General features: G+C 41.0%; 3 protein-coding genes across 3 annotated transcripts; all 3 read left to right on the forward strand.

Annotated features, from left to right (window-relative positions):
- The first annotated feature begins 3,338 nt into the window (after positions 1-3,338).
- Positions 3,339-6,871, forward strand: LOC137730328 (polyadenylate-binding protein 2-like). Its single transcript, XM_068469399.1, has 9 exons — positions 3,339-3,892; positions 4,291-4,409; positions 4,516-5,172; positions 5,257-5,334; positions 5,428-5,517; positions 5,611-5,751; positions 5,841-6,017; positions 6,110-6,307; positions 6,413-6,871. The coding sequence occupies exons 1-9, from the start codon at positions 3,637-3,639 to the stop codon at positions 6,638-6,640; spliced, it is 1,944 nt and encodes a 647-aa protein (XP_068325500.1). The 5' UTR covers positions 3,339-3,636; the 3' UTR covers positions 6,641-6,871.
- Positions 6,872-7,004: 133 nt separating this feature from the next.
- LOC137730338 (uncharacterized acetyltransferase At3g50280-like) lies at positions 7,005-10,120 on the forward strand. The gene is made up of 2 exons (XM_068469406.1): positions 7,005-9,403; positions 9,512-10,120. Exons 1-2 carry the CDS (start codon positions 8,502-8,504, stop codon positions 9,987-9,989), a joined length of 1,380 nt encoding a protein of 459 aa, XP_068325507.1. The 5' UTR covers positions 7,005-8,501; the 3' UTR covers positions 9,990-10,120.
- Positions 10,121-10,235: 115 nt separating this feature from the next.
- Positions 10,236-12,141, forward strand: LOC137730350 (uncharacterized acetyltransferase At3g50280-like). The gene is made up of 2 exons (XM_068469416.1): positions 10,236-11,395; positions 11,532-12,141. The coding sequence occupies exons 1-2, from the start codon at positions 10,488-10,490 to the stop codon at positions 12,007-12,009; spliced, it is 1,386 nt and encodes a 461-aa protein (XP_068325517.1). The 5' UTR covers positions 10,236-10,487; the 3' UTR covers positions 12,010-12,141.
- The last annotated feature ends 555 nt before the right edge of the window (positions 12,142-12,696 follow it).

Below are 12,696 nucleotides of genomic sequence, written 5' to 3' on the forward strand. Positions count from 1 at the left end.
CTGACATTGACACGTGTCGTGTTGTGATTGGTCTCTGATAACGACACGTGTCGCGCTGTGATTGGCTTCTAATACCGACATGTGTCGTGTTGTGATTAGCTTCCTGGTTGGAGGAAAAGTCTTGTGGGTCCTTGACGGTATGTTGTTGACCGGTGCTTAGTAATTTCGGGATTGGTCAAGTATGGTACAAACACAACTAAAGTTCAAACTTCAAAGTTTCAAACAAATCAAGGCAGTATAGTAAAATACGAACTAGTATGAGGATGTGAGTAAATAAAGAAAACAAAATCCAAAAAGAAGCAGGTGAAAACAATGAAGGGTGGTTCCTAAAGAAATTAATAATTTAGAACTTAATATTGATACTTAGGTGGTTCCTAATCTAGTTCCCCTTTTGATTCACAAACCCTATCCCTAAAATTAATTATAAACCCTAACCCAGTTCCCCTTTTGAATCTTTGGTTTAAACGAACCCTAACTCTAAAATTAATTTAATTACAAATTATTAACTAAACTAACTAATGCAAGTTCTAAGTTTTTACTATATTAGCTAGAATGAAGAGCAGGTGAATGATTTACCGAGTCTGTTTTGTAGAGCTTTTGATTTCCAGAGTTCAAGGCTTGCGGATGAAGGGGATCTGGGGATGCAAGCAGTGAGGTCGCAGAGATGCAAGCAGCCATGTTGCAAAGATGCAAGCACCGAGGGCACTGATGTCGACTGTGGAAGAGATGAAGATGAGTTTTGAGAGAGAGATGGAGATCAGTTTTGAGAAAGAGAGAGACAGACTGATGTATCATGTATGAACTCAAATAGTGGTGCAAAATTGGATGACTAGTGTAGTTGAACTAATTAAAACATAACATTCAATATATGGTGCGGTTTCGAAAACCCAAAACCGAAACCAAACCGTTTTCTTTGCCACGGTTTGGTTTCGAAACTGCAACCATTTCAAAACCGCAAAACCAAACCATTATGTGTGGTCCAATTCAATTAGTGTTTTGGTTTCGATTTTCGATTCCAAATGCCCACCCCTAGCAGCTAGTGGAACTAGGTAGTAGTGGGAATCTCATAACTGTAGGCAAGCGATTAACTACAAGAAGGGAAGAATGATAGATCATATGCGATTTGAACTAGCGAGAATTTTGGAATGGACCATCTAATAGTATGGATCAAGTGGATGATGAACAAATGAGTTTGCAACCAAAGATCCAATGGCTAAGGATCCGACCAATATCTCGATGCATACTACACTCCAGTCCATACTTGACAAACTCTTAAAATAGATAGATACTTTGAATTTCTTTAAGAATTTGAATATGGTGAATAGAACTTTGAAAATGGTAATTTGCAAATTAAATAAGAAAAAAAAAAGTTGAATTATAACAACTTTGTTATTAAATGGACCTTTATGATCACCATATATAACCAAACAAAGAGTTTGTCTTGTGCATGCATGCAACGGCTTTTGAATATATATGTGATGTGTGCGCGCGCTAATTAAGTAGGTTATCTCCAACACAATACTATGTAGGGGTGTGTGATCCACACACCTCTTTTTACCATACATCCATTTTTACTTCTTATATATAACCAAACAAAGAGTTTGTCTTGTGCATGCATGCAACGGCTTTTGAATATATATGTGATGTTTGTGCACGCACTAATTAAGTAGGTTATCTCCAACACAATACTACGTAGGGGTGTGTGATCCACACACCCCTTTTTACTATACATCCTTTTTTACTTCCTTTTTACTATACATCATTTTTTACTTCTTACATATAAATATTCTTCAATTCATCTGATTCGACGGTCGAAAACTAACAAAATACAAAATAAAAAAAAAAGTGTGAATATCACATCTCTACCTGTAACGTAATTGCATTAATTTGTTTCATGCAACCACGCAGATGCTACGATAGATTTGATGGGCCACGCATATATATGGCAATCATATCAGTATCTCATAGTTGACTATGCCGATCAACTTTTGTTTGCGCATCAAAGGAGAGAATATCCCAAAAACTGTGTCCATCTGGGCCAAATATTATTTATATTCAAAGAAACTTCTGATCGGAAATATGTAGTAGTACTGCGGTGATTCAGCCCAATCACGACCGCATAATTTGACTAGTCATGCACCTATTATTGATGAACTTGTCGTGCTGGCTGCACGATTCATCTTCATGCATGTGTCTGATGTTGTCGCATTTTACAACTCATAAATGATTTAATGAGTCATTATATTTGTTGAGAGTTGTCTCACATCGGTTAGGGACAATGTTTGCTATATATTTATATGATATTGAGCTACTATCCATATTGCCAATTGGTTTTATGGTGAAACCTCAATTTCATCATGGTATCAGAGCAAGGTTGTCTACGTGTGAAGCCCAACGGTCACACGCGTTCCACGTCACCCAGTTGTTGTCCACGTGTAGGCTTGAAAATCCGCCACATGTGCGAGGGCGTGTTGAGAGTTGTCTCACATCGGCGAGGGACAATATTTGTTATGTGTGCTTATATGATATTGAGCTACTATCCATATTGCCAATTGATTTTATGATGGAACCTCAATTTCATCAATATTTTTATACGAACGATATTTGTACCTAAATTATTCTAAGACGAGACAGGAGGGTTTGAACTCGAAATGTAGGGCATAGAAGAGAAATGTTGGAACAATCCACCACTTAAGCTCGTCGCAAAATCATATGAGCTCAGTAAGATTTTATCGCAAAAGAACTCAGTGCAAATAATTATTAAACCGCTCAATATAAGTTGTATTCTGTTATATTTGATTGTGAAGTTAAACTTTACATTCTTCGACAAAACTGAATGGAACAATTTTAGTAACATACGTATTTCAATTGCAGTCAATTGAACATTGCCCACACAAAACAACCAATTCCCTCCATTCTTTCTCACTTTCCATGATCCCTATCATTTGGATCAATTGTCTTAAAGTTCGGATTCCATGCGAGAACTACATATTCTCATTACGTCTAGTTATTTGTTTGAGTCCAACCCAATCTTCACGAAGAATGCGCAGGGTTAGGACCCAATTCATACACCAACCAAAAGAGACATCAAGCCCAACTCCAACACAGGTAGTAGTTTTTGGGCTTCTATCTCATATATGGGCCTAGAAGAACAAGCACTTCATACCCAAACCAGTCATGACATAAGAAACTTCGTGGGCCTGGTGCGTCACATGCCCCAACACTGCGTCACTGTACAAATTCAGCTGACCGTTGTATCCGTTAATCAAGACACGAAAATCCGATCCGACGGCCCGTATTTAGTCTCCAAAAGCAAACTAGGGTTTTCGAAAGGCCACGCCCTCACCGACGCACCCCATATAAGCGAAGCGGTTGACTCCTCAGCCGGTGCGGTGCAGCTTTTTACTCTGCCCTCCTCCACATCAAAAACCCAAAAAAAATAAATTGTTTCATTTTCCGTCCGTCGGGCCGGTTCGGATTCCGGACGATTTATCCCCAAAAATCTCAGAAAAACCAAAAATTCAGTCGCAGTTTCATTTCCGGTCCTTAGGTTTTTGCAAATTTTTAATTTCGGTCCTTTGAGTTTGCAAAAAAAAAGGAAATTTTGAAGTCAGGGTTTTGTGATTTTGGTGTGACATGGCTCAGATTCAAGTTCAGCAGCAGCCTCCCGCGAGCGGCCCAAACAGCGCGGCGGCGAACCCCGGCGGTGCCCCCCCGCAGTTCGTGTCGACGTCGCTGTACGTTGGGGATCTTGACCAGAATGTTACCGACTCGCAGCTGTACGATCTGTTCAACCAGGTCGGTCAGGTCGTGTCGGTGAGGGTCTGCAGGGACTTGAGCACTCGCCGATCTCTCGGCTATGGTTACGTCAACTATAGCGGTCCTCAGGATGGTCAGTCTTCTGATTAATTTGACTTTTATTGTTCTTAGAATTATTTAATTTTTTGGTAAATGTTGGGAGCATGTTGTATTTGCATGTTAAAGTTTGCGTTTTTAATATGAATGTTGGAGGAAATTAAAATTTTTGATTGGATTATTATTGGGGATTAGTCGAAATGGATTATTAAGTTTGCGATTTGAGAATTTACATTGAATACGAGATTTCGATGTCCGGGTTTTATGCTAATTTGCCAAATTAGGTTGACTAGACGCACGTTTAGGATGGGTTAATACTTTGGAAGTTGTCTATTTTTGATGGTGACATTGGGTTTATTTGCGTATTGAATTTTTCGCGAACAGAACTTTACGCAACATATGCTGCATTTGATTTTATCGTTTTTAACCATGCAGCTGCGAGGGCACTGGAAGTTCTGAACTTCACTCCACTGAATAACAAATCAATCAGGATTATGTATTCGCACCGGGACCCTAGTATTAGAAAGAGTGGAACCGGAAACATATTTATCAAGGTAGCTATTTTCTTGATATACTTTACTGAGATTCCTCTCCTTTCCATGAAGTATGGTGTTGCTTTATGGGTTTCGGCCTTATGCTAATTCTTTTGGGTGAATGCAGAATCTGGACAAGGCAATTGACCATAAAGCATTGCATGAGACATTTTCTTCGTTTGGAAATATTCTTTCTTGCAAGATAGCCACTGATGCCACTGGCCAGTCAAAGGGCTATGGTTTTGTGCAATTTGATAGTGAGGAAGCTGCTCAGAGTGCAATAGATAAGTTAAATGGGATGCTGCTTAATGATAAGCCAGTGTTTGTAGGACACTTTCTCCGCAAGCAGGAGAGAGACGGAAATTGGAATAAGACAAAATTTAACAATGTCTACGTCAAGAATATATCTGAATCTACAACAGAGGATGAGTTGAGGAAATTTTTTGGCGAACATGGACAAATTACCAGTGTTGTAGTGATGAGGGATGGGGAAGGCAAATCAAGGTGTTTTGGTTTTGTTAACTTTGAGGATCCGGAAGCTGCTGCTACAGCTGTTGAAGCTTTGAATGGAAAGAAGATCGATGAGAAGGAGTGGTATGTTGGGAAAGCTCAGAAGAAGTACGAGAGAGAGCTTGAACTGAAGGAGAGATTTGAGCAGAGCATGAAGGAAGCCAGCGATAAGTTTCAGGGTGTCAATTTGTATATCAAGAACTTGGATGACAGCATCAGTGATGAAAAACTCAAGGAATTATTCTCGGAGTATGGTACAGTTAGTTCATGCAAGGTTGGTGAACATGCTTCTTTGATTTGTTAGTTTTACCTATGCTGGCAGGGATCTGAATTAACATGTTATTCTTTGATTTCACAGGTTATGCGTGATCCTGATGGAAACAGCAGAGGTTCTGGTTTCGTTGCCTTCTCAACTGCTGAAGAAGCTTCTCGAGCTGTATGTTGTTTAACTCTAGTTTGTTTAAAAGAATAAAACCAGAAAACCTGTTATGTGAATTACATGTGATTTACCTTAATTCTGTACTTCCAGCTTGCTGAGATGAACGGCAAAATGGTTGTTAGTAAGCCTCTGTATGTTGCACTTGCGCAAAGGAAAGAAGAAAGAAGAGCTAGGTTACAGGTATGACCAACTTGGAGTGTTCCCTGCAGTTTGATGGAGCTTTTTTTTTTCTTTTGTTGTTTTCACCATTATATTAATACATATTTTTTACAGGCTCAGTTTTCGCAAATGAGGCCAGTTGCTATGGCACCTTCAGTGGCTCCACGTGGTATGCCAATGTACCCTCCTGGTGCTCCAGGTCTAGGGCAACAATTTATGTACGGGCAAGCACCTCCAGCTATAATTCCTCCACAAGTAATGATTGTCCATTTTCTATGTTGATTTTCTTTTGATTATGGTTCATGTTTGATTACTCAACCTGTTTCTTTTTTTAAACCATGCAGGCTGGATTTGGTTACCAACAGCAGCTTGTGCCTGGATTAAGGCCTGGTGGTGGACCAATGCCAAACTTCTTTGTTCCAATGGTCCAGCAGGGTCAGCAGGGCCAACGCCCAGGAGGTCGACGTGGTGCAGGTCCAGTGCAGCCAAACCAACAGCCTCTGCCAATGATGCAGCAGCATGTTAGTTGAAAAGATGCAACTTCTATACTATTGTTGAGATCTGATTTTGTTTGCTCATGTTTCTGGTGTTCCTATTTTCCTTTGTGTTTCAGATGCTGCCTAGGGGACGTGTGTACCGCTATCCACCTGGTCGCAACATGCAGGAAGTTCCATTTTCTGGAGTCGGAAGTGGTATGCTTCCAGTCCCATATGACATGGGTGCCATTCCTATGCGTGATGCTGCAGGTGGGCAGGGTGTTCCGGCTTTGGCCACTGCCCTTGCAAATGCCTCAACTGAACAGCAAAGGACGGTAAGCCCTTTTTCTTTTTTGCTCCTTTTAAACTATACAAGTGACATGCATTAGGATTGATCTTGCTGAGCTTTGCTTATTTATTTATCTCTTATTTCTGGGCAGATGCTTGGTGAAGCCTTGTATCCCCTTGTTGACCAGCTGGAGCATGAGTCGGCAGCTAAGGTGACAGGCATGCTTTTGGAGATGGACCAGACCGAAGTTTTGCATTTGCTTGAGTCACCAGAGGCTCTAAAGGCGAAGGTCGCAGAGGCCATGGATGTTCTGAGGAATGTTGCCCAACAGCAGGCTAACAGCAGCGCCGACCAACTGTCTTCATTGTCTCTTGAATGAGAAGAACGGCATCAGGTGATGTTTTTCTCACAACGCGGAAAGACTTTGGTAGAAGTTTGCGTTTGATGTTTTGAGTTATCGTAGTGTTTTGGAAATTGGAAACATAGACTTGATTTCTTCATTTTTCCCGCAATTTTTTGTTTGATTGGGTTGTAGGATTTTCACTATTGATACATTTACCTGGCTTGCTTCATGGTTTTGGTTAATGAGTTTAGACATTTGGCTTGGTCATGGTTTTGTCTAATTGCTTGACATTTTATATTTCTCGTGATGTCTAAAATTGTCATCCGATTCATCCTAAACATCAATGTAAAAAGAAAATTAAACCATTAGGGCACTTCCACCGGGGGTGGGATAGGCTGGCACACAGCCAAAAAAATGGCCTGGCACCTAGGGAAGTTTCTCCAGCCCACGGGATTGCCTGGCACCCAGCCCAAGCTGATCTTCAAGCTAGCCCAAAATTGACAGACCTTGGGACTGGCCTACATGATGTCAGATTGAAGTCATGATATGAAATCGGTGACGACGAACTCCATCTTCGACGAGGAAGACGACTGGACGACGCTACCTTCGAGGACGAGGCCGTCGACCCGGAACTAGTTGTTGAGGACGAGCTAGTCTTGGAAGCTGTTAAGGACGATGACATACAAATTTGACGATGCAGCTGAAGGTCAAGGCGTAGGTCTAGAGGCAGCAGGTTTGGAGCTGGCCAGCCTGAGCATTGTTGTCGACCGGTTTGGGGTGGGTCGGACCGCGGAGGGCGGTGGAGAGGAAGCGGAGAGTGAAGGAGAGGTGAGGATTTGATGGAGGGTGGAGAATGGTGGGGGGGGGGGGGGGGATGGGTTGGTGTGCTCTGGTCTGAGGAGCATTTTTGGGGAGAAGCTCAGAAATTAAAAATTAATAATATTTTAATAAAATTGACTAGGTTATTTAGTTTTAGAGATGAATATGCATTGACATATTACTGTTCATTTGGGTCTATCACTGTTCACTAAGTGGATTAAATAGGCTGGGTGCTGGCACAAAACCTTTAGGGGTGGAATTGCTTTTAGCAAGTTCACCATGAGAAAAAATAAAATGAAAACTAATGAAAATGACTTGAAAACTTTGAGTTTTAACAATAAGGACAAAATAAAAGGTAAAGTGAATAATATCATAATCGACTTTTTAATGTAAAAATATGATTTTTCGTTAAATTGAACAGTATCGAGAATTTTGCGTTAAAATTCCTAAGTGTAAATGGGAAGAGAAGCGACTTTTCCAGAGTGTCCGTTGTCCTGTTGGTTGGTAAAAGGAAAGGAAGAGGAAATTGTGTTGCATTTATGAGAGTATAAAAGTCTTACACGAAAAGTCTTACCCACCTTCACCAAATAAAGGGGAAGGAAGAGGAAATAATATATGCTGATTTCCGCTTTCTTTAATCTCACATGTATTGCCACTCATTAATTGTATTTTTCTTAGTTTGAAAGTGTGAGGTGTTAGATTTAAATATTAAGATGACAAATTTGATACCAAATTAAGTTTTTCATTACGTGGTTTAACCGTGCTCATATTTTTCTTAATGTAAAAATATATCGATGTACTAGTGAAAAAATCACTTTGTATAAAATAAAGAAAAGAAATACTTGCATCACAGGACTTGATGTTTAGCTCGTGACTTAGTCCTGTAGTCTCTACGTAATGGGTAACGTCAGCACTTGGACTAAACGATATTACATCCAGGAGCCGCAACCTGCAACCTGCAATTGCATATAAAAACCAGATCAGCTAAAGCAAAGATGAAGTATCAATCAAGAAATCAAAGCTGCTTGGTCACATTGTGCAAATCAAAACAATACTGGGAGCGAATTTTATTCGGGAAATGGATTCCGAACACGTCAAACAAATTTCAGAGTGCTTTGTCCAGCCACACCATGCTCCTGAAGAGTCAAAGCAGCCCTTCTACTTGGCACCTGCTGATCTTGCCATGCTCTCAGTATACTATATCCAGAAGGGGCTTCTCTTTCCCAAACCACCAGAAGCAAAACGGGATCCAAAAAACTTCATCGATTCTCTGTTGCAAAGGCTCAAGCAGTCTCTTTCCGTTGCGCTCGTTCATTTCTACCCGCTTGCAGGTCGCTTAGTGACCACGAAATCCGAGGACCCAGCCTCTTATGTGGTCTATGTGGATTGCAACAACAGCCCTGGAGCCAAATTCATATATGCAACTCTGGAGATGTCAGTATCTGACATTCTTTCACCGACTGATGTCCCGTTGGTAGTCCAATTGTTTTTTGATCATGACAGGGCAGTCAACCATGACGGGCACACCATGTCTTTGCTGTCGGTTCAGGTCACGGAACTTGTGGATGGTATTTTCATAGGGCTTTCCATTAATCACAGCCTTGTTGATGGAACCTCCTTCTGGCATTTCTTCAACGTTTGGTCTGAAATCTTTCAAGTACAAGCACAAGAAGGTCATAATCATTTTGTAGCCAACATCTCGCGCCCACCTGTCCTCAAGCGCTGGTTTCCGGATGGTCATGGCCCAATCATCAACCTGCCCTTCAAACACTCTGACGAATTCATTGGCAGATTTGAAGCTCCCCCGCTCAGGGAGAGAATGTTTCACTTCTCATCAGAATCCATAGCCAAACTCAAGGCAAAGGCCAACGCGGAGTCTGACACCACCAAAATCTCTTCCTTCAAGTCCTTATCTGCCCTTCTCTGGCGCACCATTACTCGCGCGCGTTGTCTGGCACCAGATCAAGGAACCAGCTGCAGGCACGGTCTAATATCTTGAGCATATCCTCAAAACTTCATCTTTCATTTAAAATGTCCACATATTGCTTGATAACCATCGCTAACATGGATATTCAATACCTTATACAGGTTGGCTGCGAATAACAGAGGAAGAATAGACCCACCGTTGTCTGGAGACTACTTTGGGAACTCAATTCACCCCGTTAAATCAGAAACTGTTGCAGCAGGTGAGTTGCTGGAGCATGGGATTGGATGGGCAGCATGGAAGTTGCACGAGGCAGTGGTTAACCACGACGACAAGGTGATACGAGGGCAAGTTGATGCGTGGCTGAAGTCTCCCTCTGTGTACCTAGTAAGCTATTTTGATCCACTAAGCGTGATGATGGGGAGTTCACCAAGATTCAACATGTATGGAAACGAATTTGGAATGGGAAAAGCGCTAGCGCTTCGAAGCGGATACGCACACAAGTTTAGTGGGAAAGTTTCAGCGTATGAAGGACGCGAAAAAGGAAGCATAGACTTGGAGGTGTGTCTTCCACCTGATGCAATGAGTGCTCTTGAATGTGACAAGGAGTTCATGGAAGCCGCATCCGTACCGCAGTATTAGTTACGTACCTTGTTCATCTGCAAAATTTGTATGCTGCAAATTAAATGTAATAGAAAAAGAATATTTCATGAATAAGTGCTTATTTCAGAAGATTTGAATGAAACAATTTTCACAATAAAGTTTAGACATAATTACCTATACACTGTCAATGTTAGTCAACATCCATATGTTAGATGGTAGTTGGTACCTTGAAGTTTAAGAATATATCTGTTTTCTTCAACCAAATTGAATAATATGCGTTGCACCCGGGCTCGCGTTCGTTTTCCCCTTCCACAGTATCGCTTGTATTATAAAAATTAACTTGACTGAGTCCTCTGATCTTTCCATACACTAACGAGACAAATTAACAGTTGCACCAAACAATCATAAACTCCAAAGCTGCCGCCTGCAATTTCACATAAAAGCAGATCGGCTAAGGAAAGAGGAACTCTCAAGAAATCAAAACTTTTTAGCCACATTGTGCAAACCGAAACGATACTGAGTAAATTCTTTCAGAAAATGAGTTCCAAAAATGTCAAACAAATTTCAGAGTGCTTTATCCACCCACACCATGCTTCTGAAGAGTCAAAGAAGCCGTTCTACTTGACACCAAATGATCTGGCGTTGCTCTCTGTACACTATATCCAAAGGGGCCTTCTCTTTTCGAAACCACCAGAAGCAATATTAGATCAGGAAAACTTCATCAATTCTCTGTTGGAAAGGCTCAAGCAGTCTCTTTCCATTGCACTCGTTCATTTCTACCCACTTGCAGGTCGCTTGGTGACCAAAAAATCCGAGGACCCGGCCTTGTATTTGGTGTATGTAGATTGCAACAACAGCCCTGGAGCCAAATTCATGTATGCAACTTTGGACATGTCAATCTCTGACATTCTTTCGCCAATTGATGTCCCGTTGGTGGTCCAATCGTTTTTTGATCATGACAGGGCAGTCAACCATGACGGGCACACCATGTCTTTGTTGACGATTCAGGTCACGGAACTTGTGGATGGCATCTTCATAGGGCTTTCCATGAATCACTGCCTTGGTGATGGAATCTCGTTCTGGCATTTCTTCAACATTTGGTCTGAAATTTTTCAAGCACAAGCACAAGCACAAGGAGGTCATAGTAATTTTGTAGCCACTATCTCACGCCCACCTGTCCTCAAGCGCTGGTTTCCAGATGGTCATGGTCCAATTATCAGCCTCCCCTTCAAACACTCAGATGAGTTCATTGGCAGATTTGAAGCTCCCCTACTCAGGGAGAGAATGTTTCACTTCTCCGCAGAATCCCTAGCCAAACTCAAAGCAAAGGCCAATGCGGAGTCTGACACCACCAAAATCTCTTCCTTCCAGTCTTTATCTGCCCTTCTCTGGCGCTCCATTACTCGAGCGCGTTGTCAACCACCTGATCAAGGAACCAGCTGCAGGCATGGTCTATTAATATCGATAATTATCCTCGAAATTTAATCTTTCATTTAGTACATTACAATCATTTTTTAAAATTTTTTTTTTATGATATTTCGATATCTTCAGTAACATCAATATTGAATACCATGACTACAGGTTGGCTGCGAATAACAGAGCGAGATTAGACCCGCCGTTGTCCGGAGATTATTTTGGGAACTCAATTTACCCCATTAGTTCAAAAATGGTTCCAGCAGGTGAGCTGCTTGAACATGGGCTTGGATGGGCAGCGCGGAAGTTGCACGAGGCGGTGGTTGACCACAATGACAAGGTGATACGAGAGCATACTAATGCGTGGCTGGAGTCTCCCGTCGTGTACCAAGTGAGTGTTTTTGAACCATTGAGTGTGACAATTGGGAGTTCGCCAAGATTCAACATGTATGGAACTGAATTTGGAATGGGAAAAGCGGTAGCACTTCGAAGTGGGTACGCACACAAGTTTAGCGGGAAAGTATCATCGTATGAAGGACGCAAAGAAGGAAGCATGGACATGGAGGTGTGTCTTGTACCTGATGCAATGAGCGCTCTTGAATGTGACAAGGAGTTTATGAAATTTGCCTCTGTATCACATCATTAGTCACATGACTTGCTCATCTGCAAAATTTGTATGCTGCAAATGAAAGATCAGTCATGTCCACAATGCTTAAGAAGAGCTTATCAATAGCATAAATATGCTTAATTTTGTAGTAAAAATGACAGAAAAGTGGATTAGGAGAAATAAAATGGATAATATTTCAAGGATATGCTTGAATAAGGTGTATATGGAAAAGGGAAACAACAATACTCTCACTTTACTATTACCATGATCAATTAAATCATTAATTAGTGTTAGTTTAGATAGAAACTAGTTATATTATCTGTTTAAAATATATTGCCCTCCACTTTTCTTCCCCCTCTATTTCCTGTATCCTTCCTTCCCACCTACCAAATACTGTGTATGTAGATTGAATTGAAGTGGAGAAAGAAAAATTTGATGTCAAAGAAATAACATGTTGTCCAATTGAAGCCTTATCGTTCTTGTTCTATGAGGGATAAGGTTTTTGTCCCCTTCCTAATTAGGTGTAACTTCTTTTTTCTTATCTATATATTTACCTCGTGCCGCCGAGGTTTTCCCAAAAATAAAAATAAAAATAAAACATGTTGACAATGACATGTCAAGATTGAATTGAAGTGGAGAAAGAAACATTTAGATTTGTGTCCAAAAATCAACATGATTATTAGGTTTTTTTGTCGAAATAGATTAAGTCCATTATTATCTTTTCTT

The sequence above is a fragment of the Pyrus communis genome, chromosome 1 (genome assembly GCF_963583255.1).
Source record: "Pyrus communis chromosome 1, drPyrComm1.1, whole genome shotgun sequence".
Classification (NCBI taxonomy): Eukaryota; Viridiplantae; Streptophyta; class Magnoliopsida; order Rosales; family Rosaceae; genus Pyrus; species Pyrus communis.

Excerpts from the sequence above, each read along its gene's own strand:
- LOC137730328 (XM_068469399.1), top strand. The coding sequence starts at position 3,637 with ATGGCTCAGATTCAAGTTCAGCAGCAGCCTCCCGCGAGCGGCCCAAAC. Across the intron at positions 3,893-4,290 it reads CTATAGCGGTCCTCAGGATG|CTGCGAGGGCACTGGAAGTT; the intron begins GTCAGTCTTCTG and ends TTAACCATGCAG. Across the intron at positions 5,752-5,840 it reads CAGCTATAATTCCTCCACAA|GCTGGATTTGGTTACCAACA; the intron begins GTAATGATTGTC and ends TAAACCATGCAG.
- LOC137730338 (XM_068469406.1), top strand. The coding sequence starts at position 8,502 with ATGGATTCCGAACACGTCAAACAAATTTCAGAGTGCTTTGTCCAGCCA. Across the intron at positions 9,404-9,511 it reads GATCAAGGAACCAGCTGCAG|GTTGGCTGCGAATAACAGAG; the intron begins GCACGGTCTAAT and ends TACCTTATACAG.
- LOC137730350 (XM_068469416.1), top strand. The coding sequence starts at position 10,488 with ATGAGTTCCAAAAATGTCAAACAAATTTCAGAGTGCTTTATCCACCCA. Across the intron at positions 11,396-11,531 it reads GATCAAGGAACCAGCTGCAG|GTTGGCTGCGAATAACAGAG; the intron begins GCATGGTCTATT and ends CCATGACTACAG.